This window comes from Mycteria americana, chromosome 2 (assembly GCF_035582795.1).
Source record: "Mycteria americana isolate JAX WOST 10 ecotype Jacksonville Zoo and Gardens chromosome 2, USCA_MyAme_1.0, whole genome shotgun sequence".
NCBI lineage: Eukaryota > Metazoa > Chordata > Aves > Ciconiiformes > Ciconiidae > Mycteria > Mycteria americana.
This window is the reverse complement of record NC_134366.1, coordinates 103246521-103260107: the sequence shown is the minus strand read 5'-3', so window position 1 is coordinate 103260107 and position 13587 is coordinate 103246521. Positions and strand designations below refer to the sequence as shown.

At 39.5% G+C, this 13587-nt stretch overlaps 1 protein-coding gene across 1 annotated transcript in view; it reads left to right on the top strand.

The window, feature by feature from the left end:
* Positions 1-13587, top strand: part of MOCOS (molybdenum cofactor sulfurase) — a 225560-nt gene that overhangs the window by 190715 nt on the left and 21258 nt on the right. Inside the window, exons 8-9 of the mRNA XM_075494151.1 lie at positions 412-858; positions 8050-8212. Coding sequence (XP_075350266.1) covers positions 412-858; positions 8050-8212 — 610 coding nt within the window. The remainder of the gene's footprint in view (positions 1-411; positions 859-8049; positions 8213-13587) is intronic.

The window sequence follows — 13587 nt, the reverse complement described above, 5'->3', positions numbered from 1 at the left end:
GAGACTGCAGTCTCATGGTTTATTCACTTATCTGAATGTAATATCCCAGTTTAAATCCCAGGGAACTATGCAGATAGACTGGAATATACCTGGAGACTGCCCTAGCTAACAGACCATCCTGGGACATACAAACTACTTCTGATTCTTGACATGTTTTTGAGAAGTCTCTCTTGCCTTAGGGTAGAATAGGACAAGCATCTCAAAATTATCTTCTTCCCAGCTTGAGTAATAATAAGATAGCTGGGATTTTTTTCTGCATTTTCTCTTTGTATTAATGAGTTAACTTTGTATTTTTGAGAGCAGTTTTTCAGGTTAGAATTAAGAGACTCATTAATAGCTATGTAAAATTAGAGGGAAATAAAGCAAAGTTTGTCATAATAGCTCCCTGGTTTTCTTCCTGTTTCAAACTAGGCTGGCCATGTCTGTGGAGATGATATAGACCTAGTTGATGGACGTCCCACTGGTTCTGTGAGAATATCCTTTGGCTACATGTCTTCTTTTGAAGATGCACAGACTTTTTTGAAATTCATCATAGCCACCAGACTCTCCAAGTCGGACACTGAGATTCCCTTCCAGTCCTCTGTTACAAAGCTGACGACAGAGCCTGTCCCCGATGACCACCCTTCCTTTAACAATGCAGATAAATTGTCTCCAATACCACACATCTCAGACAGAGAACTCAGGAATTATTTGCCTGAGACAAAGACAACTGTCAACTGGCAGCCACCGGAGGCTGAGGTGGAAAGCATGAGGGCAGCTGTTTCGGAGACTGCAGTACCAACATGTAGAAGAAGTGGCAAGCCCATCACTGTCACCAACATTTACCTCTACCCAATCAAATCCTGCTCTGCATTTGAGGTATATGCTTTGAATCATTCTTAATATTCATCTCAATCTCGTGTTTTTCCTTACCCCTCTCAGACATGTCAACCAGGAATAGCATGTGCGTGAGATATTAGGAAGCAATATGTGGGTACCCATTTTTCCTTTTCCCCAGTTTCTAGGATCAAGTCCTGCATGCTAAGGCACTTTGAAGGATTTTCAGTTAGACTGAAGTTGCAGGATGCATATGTGTCTTCTGCTGTCCCCTCCCCCCCAACAGACAAATCTGCACATAATATGCAGTCTTGAAGAAAATAGATGGATTTGCAAAACTTGACTAAAATATAATCAAGTAATTAGTATGCTTTTACAGAATGACATGTGATGGACTTGTAGGCGTTGATGGGTAGGCAGCAATTGAGAAGTAACTTGATTAACATGTTATAATTGAGAGGAGGCTGATTTACATTACAAAGAAATGTTATCATTAAAAATACATTTGCAACAGAAATATGACATTTAAGTGTTGTTGCACTATTTGAAAGTTCACTCTTTGAAGATTTTAATTGCTTTTTTGCCAAGTTAATAATATCGTCACCTTAGCTATGACTTTTTTTTTTTTAAATAATGCATGATGAAATAGGTGTATGGCCCACACATGACCTAGAATGTGACTCTGCTTAGTACCGTGCTGGGAAGTGATTTAATGAATGTCAATATCGGTATAATTTTCTCTATGAAAACTTGCTGGTGTAGGTCACTGTCTCACATCTGAGTGAAAATTGGGGTCAAATCCAGTGACAATTCACCTGCATTTAAAATATGGCTTCTCAACTGATTTGATCATGATTTATCTTTTTTTTTCTTAATGCAAAAAGAGGCTGGGGAATTAAAGCAAAGACTGTTAAATGATCAACAAAACATCTGTATTTTTAAATTTGGTTTGGCTTACGATGTCTTTAATTCAGAGGCACAATTTTGAGCATTAAATGAGACCTGAACAAACAATTTCCACGCCTTATTAACCTCCCACTAAATCAAACTGTTTAGAAAATCAAAGTAATCCCACATTTCAAGTGAAAATGTTTTAACCTTTGTTTAAGTGTTGCAGCTATTATAGCTGTATTACAGAAGTTGCTGAGATATGTTGTAGCAGTATTCAGGCCCCTTTGGGGTTAAATTCTATTTTTAACGTGCAGGCTGGTGTTGAGAGATACATACCACAACATTCAGTGCTAGGAAGGCTTTGAAGTGATTGTGCCCAGGAGCAGGTAAGACGTACCTCAGCATGAAAGACAGCTTATGTTTCCCCACAAGCTGAGCCAGGTTTCTTCTCTTCAAGCTCTGTGAGGGAAAACAACTCTAGGTGACAAATTCATATGAACCTGGTACTCCCTGGCAGACAGAACTGCAATTTTATATGGAGGTGGAAAATCCCTGTTCCTCATGCATACTTCTTGTGTCAGGCATGTGTTAATGGGCCCGGCGTGAAAGCAGGGTTCATCTTACCTCAACTTACCCCTCCAAAGTTAGATAGTATTCTGTAAGCAGTGAGAGATGGATACCTGCTAATTCATCTTATCATAAAACAGGCATGTGCAGTAGGAAAAATGAATTGTTCCTGGTTATTTCTGTCTCTTTCCATTGACTACGGGAGGAATCCAAGGCAACTTGGATTACACAGCTAACACCAACTGATCTGAATAGTTTAAAAATACAGATATTAAAATTGCAACTATGTTATGAGGTTTAGTTTTGCATGCCTAGAATCATTTTGATAGTTTTTGATAACAAAGTATCAGCCACATTAAAACCCAGTAAGCTAAGCACTGTCAGAGCCTGCATTGCCAAAGAGTAATTTACAGTTAAATGTATACTAGCTTTACTATATGGTATGGGGACTGGAAGTTCACTATCAATAGCATTTAATTCTTCTCCTCCTCTTCTCAAAGAGCATTTCTTGTGCATTTCCACTAAGTTCATAGAAGATGCATGAGTACCTGGGAAAGAACAGTAGAAGTTGACCTAACAGATATCATGAAAAAGGGCTTTCAATGCATAAGGAGAGCAGGCCAGGAGATTAAGCCAAAAGATTGATTGATTTTCATTATTTTCAATATTGAAGTAAATCCCCAAAGAAAATGTGTTTGCTTTGATGATCTTCTTCCTGTTCACCAGGCATTCTTCAGGTTTTTGTTCCCAGAGGTCTGAGTGACACTTCTAGATCTGTCGTACATTTATAACCAGCCTGTGAAAGATCTGTCAATCTCATTGTCTGCCTATAGAAGAGGTGCAAATGGCAACTTACAGCCCATCATTTGTAATGAGCTTTAAAAATCAATTAGTCCCATTCTAAACCAGGCAGTGGCTTGGTCTCTTCCCAATGGCTAAAAGTAGAATAGAAAGCCAGTCCTGCATCATCACTAACTGCAGAGTGCATCACCCTCCACAAATCTACGTATGTCATTACTGCAGCTTCAGCCTGTATCACCTTGAAAGGGGAGAATAACACATGCCACATGGCACTGGAGTTTGAAGCAAGACATGCTAGAGAAACCTTACCACAATTAAATGGAATCAAATCCTGAAAACCATTTTGCCTTTTAAAATATTGATTATACCAGCATTTCCAGGCTTTATCATGAAAAGATTGAATCCCATAGAGAAGTATTCCTTTGCAAGTCTCTTAGTGGTCTTTGTCATACAGACCTCACACTTAGCATTACATTATCTTACTTTAGTAAACTCATAAAATTCTGAAGTAATAATCATGTAGCTTGTAGTTTCCTTGGTGTTCAGTTAGAAGCCAAGAATTGAAATTCAGTTTCATGTTTTAAATCTAAAATACCTTTAGGTGCTTTGTAGTTGTTGGAAAGTTAGAAAAATGTTTTCCCAATTAACAATTTGCTCTCCTTTTTTATCAGTTATAAGGTAGCTCTAAGCTAGTTGATGTGGAAAGGTGAAAGTGGTTTAGATATTGGGCGGCAATAAATTCACTCATCTTGTCCTTGGATACTTGAGCCCAGAATCTCATTGATTTGTAAGTTCAAGTGCAGGCCTCCAGCTGGTATGCTAGGTCAGACCTTTAGCATGTGTAGTAAATGGGCTTTATTGTAAGTACATGATCGCTTGCATTTGCCTAAAATAATGTGCAGTGGAAAATTCCGGCTAACTGTGTGTGCAGGACCCAGCCCGTCTGCCCGTGAAATCTGCCTGCTGACTTACTGGTTGCAGGATAGATGACTTGATTAGTGGAGGGAGGACGAACTCGATGAGGGTATGAGTTCAAACTCACAAACTCACAGCTGTTTGATCTCCTCTTTAGAGTCACATAATCTCCTCCTCTCCTAAACTCTAATTTCTCTGCTCTAAGTGTTTTAGTATGGGAGGTGCTTGACCTCCAGAGGAAATAGGAGTGCAGAGTGCTTTGGCAGCTGGGAGGATGAAGCTTGGCATGAAGATCATCAGCTCACTGCAGGTCAGTTAGTTCCTACAGCATGTGCATTTTATAAAGTGTTCCTGGCCACAGGACAGGTTCTGTTCAGTGTTGTGCCATGGGGTGTGTACACACGGTGCAGGAAGTGGAGGGCAGAGTATTCTAACTCAACTTCTTAAATGCGCTTTCTTTTCCCTACAATTATTTTATTAAATGGGGAGAAGCAGAAAAGAGGAGTGACCTCTATCCCAGATCACTTTTTTCTTCTTTTCCAACATAAAAATGTGTTTTAAACATGCATTTTTAAACATGAACATCTCTCATGTGGATGAATTTTGCATAATTACATAATGCAGTGTGCCCAGTGAAAAAGGTTAGGACTTTAAACATTAATAACTTTATTATTTGTGCAGTAGATTTCAGAGTATAAAAATTGCATCTCAACACAGAAGACAAATTAGCTTTTAATTTAAAATACAATGCAAATTCCTAGTGATCAGTGGATAAATTATATGTAAGACCACTAACATTTTTAAACTTGCATAATTTAAAACCTATTCAGTGGTTCCTTTAATGTGTTCGAAAATTGCGTTAACTTTCATGATGACAAACTGTCAACTACGGAAAAATGCAACCCAAAATGTTTTAAAGAAAATTCTGAAAAAAAACCAAAAATATGTTTTTGCAATGAATATTTTGATATTCAAGAAGAAAAATGGACTAAAGCAGATAAGATAATACCATGTACTGGCTGTAATATGCAATGATCCTTACTTATGTCAGGTAGAAAAGACCTTATGTTGGAAGATTAGCCCACCTGCCATGCTGAGCATGAAGGTGTATGCTAGCATCTATCAGTAAAATCATGGTGTCCCTGATTTCTTTCTGTCCTCCCCCTTCTAATTTGTCTCAGTAGTCAGAGATGGCCAAACAACTTCAGGGAATCAAGTTAGAAGCTATGTAATACAGTATTGCTTACTGCAACGTACACTAACCTGTTTTATTTTACTTTGCAGTAAGCTTCATTGGTTGCTTTGCTTCGCTGTATTGGTTGCCTGAATATAGGTATTTAGTGACATTTGAGTGCCCTGACTGACCTCCTGCTGCTAGTCCACCAGGATGTGGATCATCTTTGCAGCCTGTGTCATTTCTGCTAGCCTTGGGCAGACATCTCAGATGTGATCCAAGCGAGCCAAATTGAACCACCCTTCTTGTGTCTCAGATGAAAGCAGAGCAGGCAGAATTTGCCTGAACTGCTCTAATTCGGTTGCTTGCAATCATTTAACAATCCCTTCAGCCTCTTTGAAATAATAGCGGGAGACAGTCTGTACAGGTTGCGTGCCTAAGTATGAAGAACGGAAATGTGTATGTTCTTCCATGCTCATCTGCAGTACCAGTATTAGCAACAAACCAGCTCTGACTGTTTCATGATCATCTGTGACTCTCTGTCCAAGACAGGGTACACAGTTATTTTGTTGTTGCAACTTTATTTATCAGGGTCCTTGCAACATATGCAATACAGTAAGTCGAAAAGTGGAGAGGAAGTAATTTAACAGTGTACGGGGGACATCGACGAGAGGACAGGGACTCACTGCTGGGCATGTGTATGTATGATTCTTGTTACAATGGCAAATACCCAGAGGAAGGGGAAATATGGGCTGAGGACCTGTAGTCATTTGCTGCACCTCAGAGTGGAGCATGGAGTTACTTGCCATTATTTTAGACCTACCAGGGGTATTTTCAATGGAAGGTGTTGATTATTTCCAAGTATCTGCTACCTAGTCAGCTGAGCTTTCCCCACAATGCCTATCAGCATGTAAGAATTAGCTGAAGCTCTGATTAAAGAGAAGATGTTTTGTTTTGCTCATAAAACCTCTTACCTTCAGTGAAGGGTAAGCAAACACTTAAGCTATTTCCTGAAAAGATTGCTGTCCTGAAGTGGAACCAAAACAACTGAATGTTACAATAGGGAGCTAGGAATCATTGTCTTCATGCTCTTTTTCTGCTCTTTTAGTTTATTCTGCTCATTATATCTTGCAAATCCTGTAAAGATCTGTTGGATCCATGGGAGGCTGTATTACCGATTAGTGGTCTTCTGTTTTGGAAGGGAGATTTGTTAGCAGGAAATTCTTGCAGCTCTCAGATGATCACCAGCTGTTCAAATGCATTTTGTAATCTAATTGTACAGGATAACAAAAAAATACTGGCCTCTCCAAAGAATAATTTCCGGCAAGGACAAAAGTCTGTTCTTCAGCTGATATTGTAGTCTTTGGGCTATGATTCCTCTCCTAAAAAGACAGAGTGAAGGTTCGCATTATTTAGGTGCTGACAGTTTGAGGTGCTTGAACAACGTGGTTTCAGATGACACTGTCAGACTTAAAGTTTCCATTTTTGACTGGATTTTTCATCCACACTCACTTAAAAAACTGCCAAAGAATATTATAAGTCAAGTAGGTTGATAAAATACATTTCTTATCTTTAAAATTTTTCCATGTATTTTCTGTATTCAATACAGTTGATAGCACTGTGGCCAAATTATTTGGAGTTCAGCTTTCATGCTTTAAGTTTTCAGTTTCAGAGTGCCTGCCCTTAGCTTTCTCTAGTCAGGCCGTCAGTGTCAAGGTACTGCTGCAGGCTCCTGTAAAACCTGGAAAAGTTTATAAGAATGGGATATTGTGGTTCTGTGGGGTTTTGGATAGAGCACACGCTGAACAAAAATCTGATTTTTAATTAATCTAACCAGTGCTTCCAGCCATGCCTTTCTTCAGAGCATCAGGCTGTGCCTGACATACCTTTTCCTCAATACTTTTTGCTGAAGTCTTTTGCCAGTTAATTCATGTGAGCTGTGCTAAGCTTCTCTACGAGAATTCAAAGTTCAGCGGTAGTTAACTTTTCTCCATACTCAACTGTGACTAGAAAGCATACATGAGTTGAAGCAATATGTTTAAATGCCCAGCTTTATGTTAAAAGAATGGTATTAATATTTTAACATTCTGAAGGAGAAAGCAGTTATTAATATCACCCAAAGGCATTACTAAAATTGCTCTCTTTTTGGATTTCAAGATTGCCATCTGTGTAGCATCAGTAACAGATGTTCTTTTCACCAGAAAAATGTACATGAAAGCAAGGACAATATGCTTGTATAGGCCACTGAATGTAAAGAGTGTTATAGAAGTAATGGAAGAACAGATAGCAAAGAAGACAATGTGTTTTGTTGTAAGGGGATCTGGAGAAACTATTATGCTCCTAGCTAAACCAGAAACCTCAGTGGTGGAGGTTTTCTCAAATGGATTCATTGATAAAGTGGTTTCAGTTTTATGAAAAATATGGAAGTTTTTTCAGAATTTTGAATTTCACTTTTTTCTTGCTTTTTGTTTGTTTGGTTTTGCCTTAATTCATACAACTCCCATGAAATGTCCATGCTTTGTAAATTAAAAGAAAATTGTTGGGGAAAAGGTCCTGAAAATGGATGAGTATAAAACTGAAAGCAGTTTTCAGAGTGTTTCAGAGGTTGTTTATTCTCATAGCTCTGTTAAATCAAAGTGTATGATAATATGTAACAAATTATAGTAACTCCATTTTGTTTTGTCAGCTTTGTGCAATGATATCTTTACCTTTGATTTGCAATTAAGGTTTCTCTTATTAAAGGCTGCCATTGGCTTGCACAAGTTTTCCTGATTTCAAAGTATTTCATTAACAGTTTCTTTCCCCTCTCTTTTCTTTTCAGCATGAATCTATTAATGCAGCTAACATGTTCTAAACCTTTGTATCCCCTCCTGATGCTTTTCCAGGTTACAGAATGGCCAGTGGGAAACCAGGGTTTGCTGTATGACCGTAACTGGATGGTAGTAAACCAGAATGGAGTCTGCATAACTCAGAAGCAGGAGCCAAGGTTGTGTCTTGTAAATCCCTCAATTGATCTGAAGAAAAAGGTTATGGTCATCCAGGCAGAAGGTTAGTAACCAATATCCTTTTCTCCCCTTCATTATTCGTGTCAAACTTCTAGACAGAGACACCTGCATGCACCCACCAAACTACTGGATGCTGTGTATGTTTACTGACTTCAGGGACAAATTCTGCTACCAGCTGTGGGCAAAGCAAGCCTAGGCTGTAATATACAGCCCTGGGTAGTTTCCTAGCTTGTTGTTGGGATGGGCAGAGAGTAGACAGTGAGTCCCTATGTGCAATCATAAAGTGAATGCTCCAGGAAGGAATACAGAATTGACAGATGTGGAAATTTACTGACTAGTCTCTCCCTCCACATCATGAAGTCCATCAGCCTGAAGGGACTGTTATTGCTGCAAAGGCAAAGGAATAGGAGTCTAACATCAAACACCTTGGCCAAAGACCCTCCTATTGTATAGCTCTCCTCCTCCTTCTAGCTGTGGGACTAGAGGGGTAGAGTCTTCAGTGGAAATTAGTATGAATGAAAATAAGGACCAGACATTATTTAGCTCAGTTAAATACTTGCACTAGCAGGCAAATATTTCATGATGTTTGGGCTTCTCTGGACTCATGAAAACCCTTTTCATTCTCTGCTGAGGGGAAAAAAAAGAAAAAACTTATGGAAAGTATTACAGAAAGCCCTTTGCTACTTGGGGGTGCAAATTATTTATTTTGCTAACAGTGCTGTTAGCACTGAATGCTGGAACAGGTTTGTATTCCACAAAAGTCATTATTAATGTCAAGTGTGCATGTGTCTGAAAGGTGTTCATCATTTCCCTGGGATCTAACATTTACTCAGCCTGTATGTCTTAACCATTAATACTATAGGTGCCCACATTTTCAGCAGCTAGAGCAAAACAAGGGAACCCATATTCAGATTTTTCACCCTTTCTTAGAAATCTGTATGAGCGAATCTGTAACTACAGTCTCCTTTCTGTTTGTACATTACAGTTGTTGTCCTCTCCAGCTGTCTGAGCACTATCCATAAAATTGTCTGACCAGTTGATTTCTTTTGTCTGGAATAGGTTTGTCAAATGTACGTTTGGGTACTTCCACTAGTCTTGTGTGATTTTGTGTGTGTGTTTCAGATCCCAAATACAATCTAGTCTCTTCTTAGGGATTCCAGACTGCCTCATTGGCACAAACACTGCTATTTTCCACTCTTCTCTTTGTAACCTTTCTTTGAAAAGGTATTGTTAAGTCATACCAATTCTATGTGGAGCACCTTGCACCTTAAATTTTTGTAGTACAGTTGCATAGAAGCCTTCTCTCACAACTTTCAAATTACCAAGTGCTTCAGAACTAATTACTTCTAGAAATTCCGTTCCTTGCCATCTCTCTTCCTTTCTGCTGGTACCTCTTGCTTGCAGACACAATGTGAAGTCTTGTCCAAACCTTCTCCATTTATCCTTATTTTCAGAGGTTCAGCTCTGTTGGGCCTTTTGGTTGCTTCATTCTGCTCTTCTAAGTATGTTCTTAATTTTTTTTTCTTGCTAGTACCACATTGTTCAGACAAGTGCATATCCATTAGGATGTTTGCCTGTCACTAATATCTGCACTGACATACTTCAGAGAGCACTGACATACTTCAGAAGAAGTTTTCTCAGACAAAAATGACAGTCAAGGAACCCATTTCTCACTGAGATTTACAATCTCTTGCCATAGTTAGTGCCAGGGTGAAATTCACCTTTAAATCCTGCATTTTACTTTGTGTCATTTTTGGACTTTTCACTGTCATTCACCTTCCTTCCTACGAAAGTGAGAACCATTTCCATCCAGAAGTGATTGACCAAGTGTATGGATCACTTTTCCACCCCAAAGTGATTGATCAGATCTCCAGTCTGCTCTAACAGAAACATGGCTGGCATTTATTTATAGCCTGCTTTGGTACAGACCGTATGTAAGAATGGAGTAATTTTATTCTTTATATAATGACTCTACATACCAATAATCTTAGCCCATAAGGTGGTCTTGGCCCTCTTTTTATAATAGTCCTGCTATTTTTCAGTCTTGTAGTGTACTTGCAACCTGTAGTATTTTTTTAATGCTTGACAGCGAGATCATGGCTCTCATTTGCTTGGGGACACTATTCCAGAGGTTACTGCTCATAAGATAGCACAGTAATGGGAACACATATGAAGTGCAGGGTAAGACTGAGCAGATAAATCTGTAGGAAGTTGTTCCAACATTTATTCTGTTTTCTTTCCTTTTACCTATAGTCTAAATGCATGATTTGTTTGTTGGTGTTAAATTTTTTAATTTTTTCTTTTATCCCTTCACATACATGGGTCATTGTTATATCTCCCACTTAAATCATTTCATGGCAGACAAATTTAATTTAATAAGTTGACTCTTTCCTTGAAAATCCCATGTTAATCACTATTGCTTTTGTCACCACTCTCTCCAGCCTGTCAGTAGTTTGTTGCTAATATAGGACCTGGAGCTGAACGCCACATGTGTAGCTGGAGCAGCAATCAGTGCGGTGAGAAGCAGTAGCCCTCTGATGAGCCAGACTGGCTGTTGTGCAGCTCAGAGCCTTCACTGGCCTACGTCTGTGGCTAATGGTATTTCACATTTGTAGTGCTTAGCCTGCTGACTGCAGCCACCTCCAGGTCTCTTCCAGCTTTGTTGCTTCGCGAGTTTCTTTCTCCCCCTGGATGCCTCCTACCCAAACTGCCTTTCCTCCGCTACAGTAGCATGCATCTTTCCAAGAGGAGTTATGTTTCCTCCAAATCCCCCTCTCCTGCCCCTGCCCTCACACTCCCTGTGCAGTTCCTCTGTTCTTCTCACTGTGATGGGGACATTTCTGGTGGTGAGGAATGGGTGAGGGAGGCAACAACGGTGAAAAAAAAGAGAGGCAAAACCTTTGAGCTGCACCTTTACTGTACCTCTTACTCTGCTGAACCTGAAAACCCAGCAGCTCCCAGCTGACCAGGTGACCACTGCAGTCAAGCTAGCTGCCTTCCTCCTGCTCCTCTGCAAGGAGGCTGTAACCACTCTGCTTTCTCTACCAGTTTCTCTGCTGTCATCTGTGCTTTTCTCATTGTGAGAGCAGGCTGTGGCAATGATCTCCGTCTAGAGCGCGCTTTGCTGTCTGGAGGTGTCTCTCTCCAATAGAGAGAGCCTAAGGCAACCATGCTGCTGGATTAGGTGCCTCTGGTAAGTGCCTACAGCCCAGTGGGGCGAATCCCACATGGCTGAATTATGCAGGATTCTTAAAGAACATTTTGCTGTTACACTATTAGATTATGGTGAAGACTTTATCTGTGCCACATTTAAAATATAATGAGTCTGTTCTCTCTCCCCCACCAGGCACGTGCTTTCCTCTCCCTCTAGAACTTTCCATTAGTGGAAACTTTGTTATGGCTATTTTATTTCAAAATGGTTTAATATTCTCTGTCTTCTCTGTCCAACAAAATAAAATCGTCAGCATGATTTAGTGTGACAGTAACTACTTTAATACCTTTTGCTGAATCCTCTGTGTGCTGAGACACCACTTCATGTTCTTTCTTTAACCTCTGTGCATAGCATGTCTCCGTAGCCCGTCTAACAACCAGCCTTGGATGGGCAGACCGGCTGTCTGACTGACCCGGCTGTGCGATCCTGTCATCCCCGTGGGTAGCAAGGACATCAGACTGGGGCTCTAGACAAGGCCAAAGCTGTTCAAAGGCTTAGGATCCTTCCCTGGCATGCCTGCAAAATAAATTGGCTTGCATGGCAGCTGGGGAGCTCTAGGTATTCCCCTGATCCCTGAGGAAGGGGGTGAGTGAGAGCAGAGGGAGAGGAAGGGTTTGTCCTTGGTCTCCCATTGGCTGTACTTTACTTCAGTAGAGGGAGTGAGATTTTAATTTTGAGAAGCTGCATTTCTGAATTTTGTCAGAATTATTTTCTTAGGCTATGTGGTTGTTAACAGGCATTTTCTATTCTTTTTGACGTGAAGGGTGTAACTAACCCTTGCTATCACAGGACCCACTTTGAGAAAATCGGTTTAACTTCAGATAAGCCCCTGTGGAGACAGACAACTTGTATCTTGACTGAAGCAGTTAATGGTTAGGCTCCCAGCAACTCAAAGGTGGGCAGGAACAAGTGCCTTTATTTCTAGAAGCCGTATTACTTGAGTGGGAATCAAGGGAAATCTTGTTGTCCTGCTCTGTCAAATACAGGGGGGCACAGATTACACCGGGCTTGTTCCTGACCGACATAAAAGGAAGCCAAACAGACTTTAGCTGAAAATACATTTCTGTAGAAGGCTAATTTCCCTCTTTCCATTTTAGCTAATGATCAGCATTACTCTGGCAAGTTGGGCATTGGTTTGCCACTGCACAGAGGGAGAAATTTTGAGTGTTGTGAAGGCCCTTTAAGATATTGGAGTAGAAAGATGGTAGCAAAACTGAGCAACTAATTACACTTTATGGAGTTTATTGTGCCTTCAAATAGTCATGTGTAACTGCCAATAAAAATAATGGGAATTAAGTGCATACACTGACGAAAGAATATACATGAATAGTTTATATTTCAGACTATTGAAATAACAGACCTCTAATTTTTCTCATTGACTGAAAATAGGAGCTATAAAGACAAGAACATTTTTTTTTATATTAATACTGTGAGCACATCTGTGAATTTTATTATGAAGCAAATGACCATGGAGAATGACAGCTTTTACATTTTAGTAACTGGCAATATTCTGCTTTATTTTTTTGCCTTAAGATAGAATAAAATTGTAATTAACAATGTTTAACTGACCTAAACATCACTGTAAAATGTGTACTGTTCAGTAAAAATGTGATACACTTGCTGGTGTATAAAAGCAGGGCTTTTTAAAGCCCTGAGACTCTGTTTTAAGAAATTTTGTGAGTATGCCTTGCTTAGAAAGTATTTGTAAAAGATATAACAGCTAAGGTTGCATAAAGGACGAAACCTTTCAAAATCTTTTTTTCCCAGAAATAATGATGCTAATGTTTAATTTTTTCAAAGTACAAGAGCATTAGTTCTAGTTTATAAGATGATAACATTGGCTTCTTTTTCAGGTTGTTGCAAGCAAGTTCAATGCATTTATTACTTACGTGTTTGATTTTCCTAAGTGAACCTAGCTTTTCCTCCTCTGTCTTCACTTCTGAAGTATACTAACATCATTAGCTAAAAAAGGAGTAGATGTCTTTCTGTATTGAAAACTTGCGTGGAACAGAGGTGATCTTTGGGATATAGTGAATCTGAACTACATTTCATTATTCTTCAGAAGAGAATAAAACAATTTGATTTCACTGTATCACAGAGCTGGTAAAGCTTGATTCTTATGTGTACTACAGTAATATAAACAGGAAGTAATGAGTGAAATTGAAACATGCTGATATAAAGCTGGGGTACAGGAGATCAGTCTTTGC